At 39.8% G+C, this 14,206-nt stretch overlaps 1 protein-coding gene across 1 annotated transcript in view; it reads right to left on the reverse strand.

Annotated features, from left to right (window-relative positions):
* Window positions 1–780: 780 nt before the first annotated feature.
* LAMA4 (laminin subunit alpha 4) overlaps window positions 781–14,206 on the reverse strand; it is a 132,040-nt gene continuing 118,614 nt past the window's right edge. Inside the window, exons 26-33 of the mRNA XM_023750092.1 lie at window positions 12,921–12,969; window positions 11,957–12,205; window positions 11,010–11,192; window positions 9,667–9,826; window positions 7,391–7,521; window positions 6,244–6,337; window positions 5,649–5,768; window positions 781–1,207 (exon numbers count right to left, since the gene is read on the reverse strand). Coding sequence (XP_023605860.1) covers window positions 1,062–1,207; window positions 5,649–5,768; window positions 6,244–6,337; window positions 7,391–7,521; window positions 9,667–9,826; window positions 11,010–11,192; window positions 11,957–12,205; window positions 12,921–12,969 — 1,132 coding nt within the window. The 3' untranslated portion in view covers window positions 781–1,061. The remainder of the gene's footprint in view (window positions 1,208–5,648; window positions 5,769–6,243; window positions 6,338–7,390; window positions 7,522–9,666; window positions 9,827–11,009; window positions 11,193–11,956; window positions 12,206–12,920; window positions 12,970–14,206) is intronic.

A 14,206-nucleotide genomic window follows, 5' to 3' on the forward strand; every position in this document is an offset into this window, starting at 1 on the left:
AAGATGACGGCCGGCAGCTACGGAGCTGGAGTGAGCAGGAGGCTTGCTTGCTCCAGTGATGGAGGAAGCCAAGGTTCCTGGCCTGCCGCGGTCCAGCTCTGAGCTCCACTGAAAGCAACAAAGTTTCAATTATAGAAGGTAAATAAACCCCAGATACCTGCTTTCAGCCAGCCATGGCCACGGAGCTGGAGCAAGCAAGAGTGGGTTGCCCCTGGCGACAGAGGAAGCCAAGCTTTCCGTAGGCCTACACTAAAGGTAACAAAGTTTCAATTATAGAAGGTAAATAAATCCCAGAATAAAAAAAAAAAGAAAAGAAAAAAAGGAGAGGCTGGGAGCTTACTTCGCCAGGGTGCTTGGCCAGCCTGAAAACGGCCCTCAGCCCCTCACCCAGACTGGCCAGACACCCCAGTGGGAACCCCCCACCCTAAAGGGGGTATGGCCAGCCTGAAAATAGCCATCAGCCCTTCACCCAGGCTAGCCAAACCTCCATGGGGTAGGGTCCCCACTGGGGTGGACATCCTCCGAGGGGTCCCACACTGCAAGAGGGCATAGGCCGGGCTGAGGGACCCCCTGAGTGCACAAATTTTTGTGCACCGGGCCTCTAGTTCTTGTTATATTGATAGACAAATCAGAAGTGCTAAAAGCAAATCTGTCATCTGTTTTTAGATGTTATATAAATCAGTAAATCTTTCTAGGATAACGAAGAGCATACCAAAGATATTTTGGTATAGATTGAACATTATCTTCCTCAAAAGAAAGATGAATCTGAGAATCTAGCCACACTTTAAAAATGTGTCTCTTCTATTTTATTAGAAACAGGAACAGTAATTTCACCAGCAGGCAGTAATACAATACAAGTAAGTTTAACACTTCTTTGATTGCAGACATTTTAGATCCAAAGTAAGAATCCAAATGAGAAATAAACATCCAGTCCCTGATGATCCCTTTAAGTCGTGGCTGAAAGCTCCCGCAGGAGGAAGGGCTGCTGGTCCTCCGGCTGGCTTGGTGGCCCTCTCAGTGCTCTGAAGAACTTTGTACTTGGGCATCTTTGCTCTGCTGTGTCAGGCTGCTGGACAGGAGTTGATGCTCACGGCGCCGCTGACCAGGGCTGCTTTACTGAAGCTCACTGGGCGCCCATCAATCACAAAGTGACGGATGCAGCCTGTGAAGGGTCTGCTGGGGGCCAAGTGTGGTGTCAGTAGAGACTCTGAAGAAAGAAAGCAACCAAAGATGGCAATTGAGGCATTCCAAGCCCAGATAGTATTTCATGGTAAAAACTGCTCACATCAGGATGATTTACATGTCAAAAATGAGATACAGTTACTTACTAATATTCTTAGGGACATAATCTGCTTTTGAAGTAATATGAACATGTGGTAATTATAAAGTTTTGCCATGTTTTTCACAATAAATTTCTAAGTATGTTTCAGCCATCTTCCAAAACAGAAATTTGCCAGTTACATGCAAAGCCTCAGCAGTGAATTTTCAGGATCTACCTGTACTTTTTGGAGTTAATTTTACCCGAGCCCCACTTATTTTGTGTGTTTTGCTGAGAAGGGGGAAGAAATTTTAGTTTCCATACTATTTTTGGACTTGGTTAATGTTTCTATTTAATTGGTATCATTATTGTTCACCCTTAAGCCTCCACACTTTTGCCAAGCTCATAAAACATAATGAGAAAATAATGAATTCGAATAAACCAAGTTTTAATTTTTCTGAGCTCAGGGTTTAAGAACTATAAATAGGGTAGTGATAACCAGCCCAGTCTTTGTGTGGGCAAAGGGGCCGTGCGGTATGCCAGGAGAACTTTCTTATCTTAATTAGAGATCTAGAAGAAGCCTTATGCTTATTAATTGCACAGACGCAATTAAATGTGTTGGGATGATAGAAGCAATATAATTTAAAGCAATTTAAAGAGCTTAGAAATATTATAAAATTAAAATCCATTAAGCCAAAGCTTATTATTATGTACAAAAAGCTATGTGAGCAGGAGCAGACAAAAGATGCAAAATACTTAGAAATAAGTCAGGAAGGAACATAAAACAACACAGCAAATTAAACATCAAGCTGCTAGAATAAGTTTTCTATGCAATGTAGATTAAGGATACACAGAAGCTTTGTACTAAAAATAAATAATGGAAATAGCATTTCATATCTAGCATGATAATTATAAAGTTTTAGATTTGGAAGGGGCCTGAAAGATCAATTTCCCCTTTCTCTAGATTAGTATGACTATATATATATTCTTTATGCCTGCTCAGTGTACATTATCAGAATAAAATGAGCAAACATGAAAGACTGTAAGTCTTCTGCCCATTTTGGAGACTAGTTTTAGAACACAGATTTTGATTCTGTCCAAGCTTACCACTTTTTAGCTCATGGGGGACGTCATCTAGAGGAAATAATTCATACAGAAATTTATGGTATGCATAATTCACGACACGACTTACTATAGGTAATGACAATAATAAAGTGCTCCAGAACTCTAAGGTAATTGATTAATAAAATCAACATATGATTTTAAGAGTGCACATTACTCAGGCTGAAAGCCTGGCTATATACAGGATAATTCAGGATTTTCACTAAAGGAATGTAAGGTCAGATCTCTGTGTGTATGTGTGTGTGTGTGTGTGTATGTGTGTGCGCGCGCACTTGTGGACTATAATAACAAAAATTTTTTTACTTCTAATGTTGACTTTTAAATTATCATACAGTAAAGTTGACTTATTTTGGTGTGTACTTCATTGAATTTTAATGAATTAACTTTTTATTAATAGAAATAATGTCACCAGGGTTCCACATGGTGTAGAAGAACTGGTTGGGATTCTAAGAGAATTAATTTCATATGGGGGTGTTAGTTTATGCCTAATTTCTTTTAGTTATTCTGTTTCATGCTCCAGTTTCTGATGTGATCTTGGTGGAATTAATCTTGAACAGCTTAAAATGATGTAATGAATGATATCAGCTTAAACTATAATTTTTGTTTGTTCTTACAAACAAAATTGCTTTTGTTCTAGGTTTGCTGGCATGATCCCTAGAAGGAATTAAAAGCTTTGGGCTGGTGGTTAGGCACCCCCTCGCATGCTAGTTCCTGTGTGCTGGCTCATTATCTGAAATTTGCTCTTCTCCATGGCCAAGTAGCTCAGTTGGCTAGAGCATCGTCCCGATATGCCAAGGTTGCAGGTTTGATCCCTGGTCAGGGCACATATAAGAATTAACCAATGAATGCATAAACAAGTGGAACCACAAATTGATGGCTCTCTCTCTCTCTGTTTCTCTCTCAAAAATCAATAAAAATTAAATATAATTCACTATTCATTATGTCTCAGGCAGGCTGAATTTGTCTTCAGGTGCATCTTGCCCATCCAGTCTGTGGAGCTTACCAACTGTTGTAGTGAGATATGATGGTGGTATGTGATGCTGAGATCAGAATCTAAAACTAACAAAAATCAGAGACAAATATTTGTTTGTGTGATATAGTAAATACTTTCGGTGCAAAGTAAAGAACAAATATAACTTATATGAGGCAGGGCCATCCTTGTTTTGTCTGTCTCCCAGAACCTAGCATGGGGTTTTATAGACTCTTAATAAATCTTTGTTGTGTGTTGAATGAAGTCATGTTCCCTGGCAGCAAGGAATATACTATTTATTTCAACAACATTCTGTGGTAAATGCTGTAACAGCTGTATGCATAGCACGTTCTAGAGAGAAAGGGGGCATGTCTATGCAAGTAGAATCTGAGCTGAGTCCTAAAGGTCAGAAAGGAGTTACATTGGGGGAGGAATGGAAGAAGTTATTTCTTGAAAAGGTACTAGGGAAGGAAAAGAAGAAGAACATTTTCCAGAAACTGAGTCCCTGTGCACCTGGGCAAAGGCCTGGAGCAAATAGAGCATCATTGCACATTCAGGGAACTGCAAGTCCCGGGAGGCATGGGAAGACCCCAGAGGCAGGGTTAAGGAGGGGCCAGATGATCAAGGGCCTTGTGTGCTATGCTCAACTTGATCCTGTAGGCCCTTGGGGAATTTAAAATATTTTAAATGATATTGCCATATCTAGAAATAAAGCAATGTGAAGAAATATAAGAAATGATGTGACACATCCACTTGGTAAGTGCATGAAGTACTGTGATGGCCTTTGCCAAGATTCCCTTTCAGAATGGAAAGCAAGAGCAGGAGGAGAGGACTTGGGAATGGCAATAGGAAGGGCTAGGGACAATAAAGGAGAGGAAGGGTTGCTTTATGGGTGTCCCAAGTATTTCATCAGCAAGTTACTGCCATTATCAATGTTGGTGTTTGAAAATTTTACATTTTGCAAAGCAGAGGAGAGTTTAGTAATAATGTTGGGAATACCCAAAGTCAGATGCACAATTTTATCTGTGCTTTCTCACTCTCTTACTTAAAACATTATCTGCCTTTGTATGGGCCAGTCTAAAATAATTTACTTAGGAGGCTGGGGAAACTCATGTTGTTTTTCCTTAATGTCCTAACCAAATTCCAGATATAAAAGTTTTGTTATCTTTTTTTCTTATATCCTTCTCTCCAGCTGTATAGTATTTGGGTTTTCCAAGTTATTGAAATGTGTGAAAACAAAAACATTTAATGAAAGGTCATGGTCCCTCCATGCTGCCTCATGGGTTACCAGTCAGAGAAAGACAAGTATCACATGCTCTCACTCATATGTGGAATCGAATGAACAAAATAAACTGATGAACAAACTGGATCCAGAGACATAGAAGGATGGGACAGACTGATTAATCTCAGAAGGAAAGGTGGGGGACTTGAGGAGTGGGGAGAGATTAACCAAAGAATTTATATGCACATATGTGTAACCCATGGACACAGACAATAGTGTAGCGAAGGTGGGGGGGGCAGGTTCGAAGTGGAGGGGTCAATGGGGGAAAAAAGGAATATCTGAATACTTTAAACAGAGTATTAAAACAGATAAAATTAAAAAAAGAACACTAAAACAGCTGGAAAAAATAGGTCATGGTGCCTGCTTCTGAGGTTTAAAACAAATGTGGGCTGTTCATATGTGTCCTCCTCTCACCATCCTGGATTACACACCATTCTTGGAAGGTGACAGCAGCGATGTTACTGATGATGTTTACAGAATTGCAACTGGGAACCTCCCTTAGGACATGCCACTACATAGGAACAACAGAACTCCAGGTCTGCGACTTTTTGTGAAAATTGAGCTTCATCCTGGACAGGGAGAACACTGTATTCTCTTCTTTCCTACTAAGTAATGGAAGCAATTATCAGCGAACTTTAAGTCCAAGGTTCTCAGATCCTAGAGCAGTATTAGAAAATGAGTTTTCTTTGTGCTAGGGATAGTGTTTCACTGTGTGTCTGTGAGGAGGCTTTGTAAAGGGAAAAGAAAAAGATAAACAAATATGGCAGAGGGAGAGTAATATCTACTGGTTAGAGTGTTGGGGTATAGTTTTTTCAGTGTTACTGCGTTATAATCCTTGTATGAGGAGTCACAGGTGTCAGTATACTTTTTCCCATGAAAGGACATTGTATATAAAATCCTTAGAGTTATTAGATGAATTGTGAAAACACTTGGCTCAATTCTCAAAACTATAATGGTAATGATGAGAACTTACTGTTTTTCAGATTTGGAACTTGTCCTTTTTAATCAATTCTTACCTGGAACACCTCCAACAAACACAGGCTCCCTGTGATCAACTGGTGTTGGATTCAGGGGTCCAACCACATGGTTCACTTCAGAGTCTACATCCAACTGAACCACATTTGAATCTCTAATAACTAAAATACAAGGCATACAAGGCAAAGACTGGTCAAAGATGGCACTGACGTGATTCATTTTCACATAAACTTATTTATCACAACAGCAATAAGTTTTATTCAGAATAAATCCCACACTTACTTTTATATCATTGAAAACATCAATGTCTAACCAAGCAATCATTGTGACATTTTCCTTTGATACTCTTTTCATATAGATATTTAAGCATACTTAAGATACTGCCACATTTTCCCCCATAAGTTATGCATTATTTAAATAACTCCCTAAGACTATATTGGCAGCATTTTCAAATAACATGTGGATTCAATATACATTTTAATACAATAACATTTGACTCTCTTCTCAGCTACTTCTAGACTCTCATTGATCATCTATCCCATCATATGGGTTATAGTCTAAGTTCTGCCAGCAGCATCCCGCAGGTGGGTGTGTGGACTCACTGTATAAGGAAACCCAGGACACAGCTCTCCTCACCTGTAATTCTGTGCCATCTGCCATCACAGAGACTCTGCTTGGGAGTTACTGAGGTGGAAAAGTCTCTAATGCCATTGTTGACTTTCACTATGACCTGCAAAAGACCAGGTTACATTATATATATTAATTAATTTCTCTTCATCGTGATAAAACGAAATTTCTTAACTCAGAGGGAAGCATTGGTTAACAAACATCTATACATGCTTTGCAATTTGAACACAAGGGGTCACTCTGCAATAGGCTATGAAGTAGTTTAAACTGAATGCTCTGAGAAGAGAGAACAAAATAAGGACAGGAGAGATGAGGAAGAGAAAGAATAAGGTAACAGAATGAAGTCCTTTACTTTTTAAAGGTGTTAGACAAAGCACCTGTGGCATTGGGGAAGAGCATGGCCTTTGGAGCCAGACTGCCTGGGTTCATGTCCCCATGCTCCCACTTACTCTGCCAGTTTTCTCATTTGTAAAACAAGGAAGATAATAATACCCACCTCACAGAACTACTGGGGATTAAATGAGCTAGTCCATATGGAGCATTTAGAATAGTGCTTCGCACATAGGAAGCACCATAGAAGGATTCATTTTATTATTATTATATGGTTTAATAGAAGGTATCAGAACTCAAAATCAGTTATATCAAGTTAGGGACACCAATAAAATATGTTGCTTTTTCTTATATTTGAATAATCTCATGGAAGTTCATTAGTAATATTTTAGAATGAAAGTTGTATTTATAACAATTTTTAAAATTTCTAGCTTTGAACATAATATATGTATACATAGATTCTAGATAGTTGATTTAATGTCTGTAGGTTTTGATAGTTGGGTATGTTTGCTGCTTCTGTTTGTTGTAAAAAGAAAGGTCCAATTATTTTGTTAAAACCCTTTAATTATGTGGTTATTGTTGATTTTTTTTTAAAACCTATGTCACATTTTCATGGCTCTTTCTTCTAATCAAATCAATTCCCAGCATATACCTAAATTTGAATCTCAATATTGCCTGCATCTGAATTTCATGTTATAGCTTCCCTGTTTCTTTCCCCTCCCAGTTAGGAAAGATTGATGAAATCCTTCTGTAAAATATATCTTCTTTAGATCTAGAAGCCAAGGTCACAGGAGACAGCCCGTTAACACAATTTTCAACACACTACCTGACCATTTTTCATGTGAACATTTAGGTACTCCCCGTTGACACTGTGGCCGTGGACAAGGGTTCCGGAACTGCTTCTGGGACGGACTTCAAAGGCAATCTCAAACTTCAATCCAATGTTGAAAGACTCATCTGTGGAGAGAAATACTAGTAGGCCTCAAGAACAGCAACCTAAATTTTGTAACTATAGTGTCGCTTTGTAAAAATATATTTTTGTATGTATATTTGAAAGTATGATGCCTCTTTTTAGTAGAAAAGTAGAAAGTGGAATTTTTTTTATCAAACACACTGTGGAAAGCTCTGTGGGGAACTGAGATAGTAGCACATCACTCTTGTGGAGTATGGGGTGGGGACAGCATGTTGAAAATACGCTATGGCTGTGGGAGCTCAGGGGAGGAGGACCATTTACTATGTCCAAAGTGAGAAAGGAGGAAAGGGTACAATAGGTCCAGAGGCTGGAGTGTTTGGAGAGCACTGTGAGGCCAGTGTGGCTGGATTGTCCTCTTAAGGCAATGGTTCTCAACCTGTGGGTCGCGAACAATGAAGATACATCCTGAATATCAGATATTTACATTATGATTCATAACAGTAGCAAAATTACAGTTATGAAGTAGCAACGAAAATAATTTTATGGTTGGGGGTCACCACAACATGAGGAACTGTATTAAAGGGTTGCGGCATTAGGAAGGTTGAGAACCACTGTGGGGGAGGAGGAGGCATGGTGGAAGGGCTCTAGTGTGCAAATATGGAAGTCAGACTTTATTTTGAATTCTTTGAACGATAAAGCTGACTTGATGAGATCTGTCTTATAAAACAATTTTCAAACAAATAAAGATAGCTTCCACCAGTGCTGCTGAGCATTTTATAGGAAAGAAGAAGTGAGATCAGCAAATGCAGGTAGGAGCTGCTATTGCAGCGATGAAAGAAAATGAATTCTTCTTGAGAATAGCCATGCTCACTCCAAGAGACCCATTGCAAACTGGGGCATCTTAGTAATGTTCACTCAATGTGTCTCCTTATAAATCACTTTTTAATTTTTCCTGCTATTAATAGTTAATGTTTATGGGGAACATAAATTGTGCTAGTTGCTATGTATTTTAAGCTGTCTATGTTTCTGAGTTCTTATCACTGAAATTTAATGAAGGGCTGAGAAATGTGAGTGTAGGTGCTTTAGTAGGGAAAAAGGAAAAGAAACTAATATCATGAGATAGACAAAGAGAGGAAATATTCCCTCTAGTTACTCTATTGGACATTGTGGTGGTTTAAGGTCTACTTGGCTGCATTGGAATGTCTTTATTCAGGAGGAGCACAAAGTACCTAAGGGCCTTGAGAGCAGGAAATATGTGGAACATTTTATACCTTTTTCCTATCCTCTTTCCCAACACCTACCCTGGTGCTCACACCTAATGGTTGTGCTAAGGAATGTTTGTTGGAATGTACTGGATGGTGATTGTGTGTAGTCAGTTAAGCTTCTATTTATTTTTAGAACTTTTATGTTCCTTCACCTGGCAGAGGGGCTGTCAGATTGGAAGCATACAATAAAAACTGTTGAATGAGAGAGAATGTAATAGCCAAGGAGAATACAAATCCTATATAATAAAAGCCTAATATGCAAATCGACCGGTGGAATGACTGGTTGCTATGATGTGCACTGACCACTAGGGGGCAGATGCTCAATGCAGGAGCTGCCCCCAGCCTGCAGGCCCCAGGCCAGCCAAGGCAGGTGCCAGTGGTGGCCCCCGATTGCCCTGCTGGTCGCCCTACAGATCAGCTCTGATCACTGGCCAGGCCTAGGGACCCTACCCGTGCAAAAATTTCATGCACCGGGCCTCTAGTTCAGAAATAAAATTTCTGAAGGTTAGCACTGTCTGCTGCTGTTATAGTGCAAGGGGAGGAAGTGGAACTTCCTTTAGTAGGGACAATGGGTCATGCTATGAGAGAGGAGAGGAAGACCTAGAGAGCCAGGTGGTCAAGAGCTGACATGGATCAGACCACAGAGCAGCATAGACAATTCTAAAGGAGCCAAGATGGTCTACATCCAGAGGTTTAGAAGCTGTGGAGAAGCTCTGGTCAGGGAAAGCAATCAGGGATGGGCCTGGGTTTCTGGTTTGGAGTAGTAGGAAGGGAGGAAGTGGTCCTTGTGAAAAGAGGCTGTTTTCTAGGGCTGAGTGAGTTTGGCATTCTGAAGTTCTAACTAATGGGCCCCAATATCCCTGTTATCCAGTCCTAAGAAAGAAGTATTTCATGATTCATGTTTTCAGCATAAGTCATTGTTACCTAGAACTGCGTATCCTCCTTCTGTTGAAAAGTATGTTCCCGTTTCCATTGGACCTTCAAAACAAGGAGTCACGCTAAATGTCTGAGAAGCAGAGGTGATGGAGGCCCCATTGAGCTGGAGATTGCTGAGACAGCCACTGAAACTGTAGACTGAGTTTATCTAAGGGAAGAAGACATTTCTTAAAATCCATTTTCTCAACACTCACAGATGCCCCAAAGGGAATAAAAGTGAAGGAATTTGAGTCTCGAGAGAAACCAAGTAATTCCTGATTTATCTTAGCTATCTGAATGATAAATAGTTTTCCAGGTAGTTGCTTTTTAACTAGTTCTTTCAAGCTGGAATTTTCCTTGATAATGTCAGCCTCCTGTAATTAAGTATGAAAATGTTTACGTATACCATGACCAAATAAATTGTAGTGGTGATTTTCCAAGTAAATATTAGAAATATCCTAGTTTGTTTTTCTTCAAGAATGATAGCTGTGTCCAAGATCATCTAACACTGATTAGGGCTAGCAACGTTCTTGTTAAATTTACTATGGCTAAATAAACATCAGAAAGCTCAAATTTCTGGCTCCATTGGCTGTCTTTGTGGTTGAATATTTATCATACCGCAGGACATGATAACTGCTTTTGAAATCTTTTAAAGAGGTGGTCATAAAATGGGACTACTTGCCTAATATTTAATTAAACACAAACCCCTCCTCCCTTTTCGTGTTATCCCATATGTAATGAATCTTAGAAATGTATTAACTGTGTTAAAATCAAATCTATATTTATATATGAAAATTTAGTCCTTTAATGCAGTCCCTTTATTATAAAATTGTTTTTTAAAAGTATAATATTTTAAACTTTTAAATTATAAAAATAACATATTTCATACTATGCCCTCACTTCTCTCAGGGTAACCATATTTCCTTGCACATTTACAAACTGTGTGTGTGTGTGTGTGTGTGTGTGTGTGTGTGTGTGTTAAGAAACAAAAATGGGATCATGGTTTACATAATTGCCTGAAAGGTTTTTTTCACTCAATAATACATAATCAAATGACTTCCTTTTTTTTTTTTAACCTAAAGGTATGGGTACTTGCAGGATAAATAAGAATCTTCTGAAAACGTAAATTTTCCTGATAATTTATACCTCTGAAACTTTTTTCATCTCACCTCTACCTAGAATTAAAAGATCACTTCTGACTGTGTAATGCCAGAGGGTGGACAACACTCACTCATCTCCAGCCAGACTACCGTTTCACTCTGGCCAGTTTCCTAATCACAGAAGGAGGGCTGGAGTAAATGATCTTCCAGCTCTAAAGGTCAACGACTCTCCCTAGTCACAACCGGGCTTACCTGGACATTTTTCACAGCTCTCCCAGGAGCGACACCTCCCAAATACATGGGACCTTTGATTTTCCAGGCAGCTCTCGTAGGAGGGAGACTCTCTTCTAAGACTCGAAGACCATCAATTACCAGCCGGCCGCTGCTCTTTTCAATTACCAGCCGGCCGCTGCTCTTTTCCCGAATAAATATCACCTGGGTGGAGAGAAGGTAAATAGCACATCTCCAGCACATCCCTGGATGAGGGGAAAGACCATGTTGCCTCCCCTCCCAACTTTACTATTTCAATACTGTGGGAAATCTGCAGAAATCCTTTGGAAAAAGGGTCCTTCTCCGAAGGTCAGGAGTTTGTCTATTGCTTTGAGGCTTAACTTCTGAATGTAGCATATATTTGGCAGAGTTCTCTATCAAGCTCTTCCAGCTGGCCAGCCTACTTGCTGTCTCCTTAATCTATTGTAATTTGCTTTAAGGCAGCTTACATTGCTTACTCTTTCCATTATATACACACTGACTTGCTTCAGTACTCAGGTAGTTCTCCCTGGTATGTCCTATCTTCCTAACAGATACACTCCTTACTTTGTATCTTCCACAGCTTAGTCCAGGAAAGACATTCAGCAATTGTTGTTGAAAATCTAGAATATTAAGGCAGTAGGAAAAACACAAGTGAAAAATCCTTAGGCACCAAACTTCAGTTTATGTTGGCCATTGATTCTTTGGTTAAAATAATTGCATTAAAATTGATTGGTCAAAAAATTATACTCAGACTGTATCTCTTTTAAAAGAGTGTGCTTCAGGATTTTTATAAGAAATTAATACAAGTTTTTGAAATTGAACTCTGAGCGTATGAAAACAAGTTTAAAATAGAAGCTTCTAGAGAAACCAATAGTGGGGCATTAGTGCCAGTCCATTTGCCAGTGGTGAATATTTGCTGAGAATAATATTCTCTGCCTTCAACTTACATCATGCCACAATCCATCATTGTATTTCTCTTGGCTCCTAATCTTCAGTTTCTTGTGGCCAACGTTAAACATGAAAACCAAGCGGCCGTGGGCTAAGAATAGAGTCATGAAGTCATTTTCTTCCTGATCTGAGACATAGAAAATCATCCCATGGGAGGAGCGAGTTTTCAGACGAATGGAAAACTGAGATCTGGCGAATGAAAAGAAAAAGGTTGCCACGTGTGAAATGAGACTGAGGGTGATCTCTAACTTCCCAAAGCAATACCCAGTAAGGGAGAATAAGTAAGTAGCCATTCTCTGTACTCCCAAGCAACGCTTCTTCTAATGATTCTTTAGCATTATTAATGAAGTATGGATAAGCACTGCTAGTGCAAAAATGTAAATCCCTCTCCATTTCCTTATACAACAGGAATACATTCCACATTTAAGGAAGTGTTGTTTTGCCGAAACCGGTTTGGCTCAGTGGATAGAGCGTCGGCCTGCGGACTGAAGGGTCCCAGGTTCGATTCCGGTCAAGGGCATGTACCTGGGTTGCGGGCACATCCCCAGTGGGGGGTGTGCAGGAGGCAGCTGATCGATGTTTCTCTCTCATTGATGTTTCTAACTCTCTATCTCTCTCCTTTCCTCTCTGTAAAAAATCAATAAAATATATTTAAAAAAAAAAAAGGAAGTGTTGTTTCAACTAAAGATCATGTCATATCTTGCTTTAAAAATGTGGTTGCAATTAGTTTAGCAAAAATCTATGTTAAGGAAGCTTATTCATGTAGACAAAATACTAGTGATTGATTAATATGTATATGGGCATATAAATAATATGATTTGTATACTATCTAAAATACAGATGCAATTTTTCCACAGTAAAAATTAATCAATGAATATCACATATTAAACACGGCCACCAAAGTGTGTAGAAATTAAAACTTTCTATAACTTTAGCTCCAGGCCATAGATAAAATATATTTACTAGGCTAACTTCCACATTCTTCCTGAAGGATACAAAACACTGATTTCGCCTATTAAGCAAATAGCAAATTAGAAGTTATTAGACATTTCTTATTGAATGTACTGCCTGTCTAAGCAAAAGAGCTATATAAGACCTATATAAGAATATTTTGGTGCTAACATTTTATTTTTTAAAATATTTTTATTGATTTCAGAGAGGAAGGAAGAGGGAGAGAGAGATAGAAACTTCAATGATGAGAGAGAATCATTGATTGGCTGCCTCCTGCATGTTCCTTACTGAGGACTGAGCCTGAAACTTGGGCATTTGCCCTGACCGGGAATGGAACCGTGACCTCTTGGTTGATAGGTCGATACTCAACCATTGAGTCACACTGGCCTGGTTTGGGTGCTAACATTTAAAAAGGAATCTTTAATAATACTAAATAGCCTGAAGATTTGTGAAATACCAGGAAGAAATGAGGAGCTTCAGTGATAGCTTGAGGGCCAATAGAGATGATCATCTTTTTCTTATTATCTTCCCTTTTGGTGCCACGTGAATCATATTTTTTGACATCAAAATAAATACTAAATAGTGCATGATTTATACTTTCCAATAAATTACATTCTTTGTGACTTTCTTCCCCAAAGTAAGGTGCATAAAACAGCATTATCCTAGGAATTTGCTGTGTCTTATCAAAAAGAAAAGACAATCAAAGAGAGAAAGATGGGGAAACCAAGATGGCGACATAGGTAAACACCAGAGTTTGCTGCCTCGAACAACCACTTCAAAAATACAACTAAAAGACGGAGCGGACATCATCCAGAACCACAGGAAGGCTGGCTGAGTGGAAATTCTACAACTAGAAGGAAAGAGAACAGCAAACCGAGGCTCAGAGGAGGCGCAGTGTGGAAAATACAAAGGTACCGAGGTGCGCGCGAAAGCGGGCTGGTGGCTGAGGGCGCGGTTGTCGTTTTCGGTCGGGAGTGAGTCTCAGACTCTGGGCTCCAGATCCGGGCGAGTCTCTAGGGACCCAGACACAAACGGGAGAAGCGGGATTATCCGGCATCAGTTGGAACCTGAGGGCAGCTTTCTCTCTGAGGTTTGCAGCGGCTGCCGGGGTTCTGAGAAGCAGAGCTCTGGGAACAGGACTGAGAGCGGCCATAACTGCTCCCTCCACCCGCCCTGTTGGTCCCGCCCCGCCCAAACCCTGCGACAGCCATTTGCCGATCCCCTCAGGCAAAGGCTGGATTAGCGCCTCCCCAGAAGACAGACGTTTTCCACACAGCTGATTCCTACAACCAGTCGGC

The sequence above is a fragment of the Myotis lucifugus genome, unplaced genomic scaffold (genome assembly GCF_000147115.1).
Source record: "Myotis lucifugus unplaced genomic scaffold, Myoluc2.0 scaffold_11, whole genome shotgun sequence".
Classification (NCBI taxonomy): Eukaryota; Metazoa; Chordata; class Mammalia; order Chiroptera; family Vespertilionidae; genus Myotis; species Myotis lucifugus.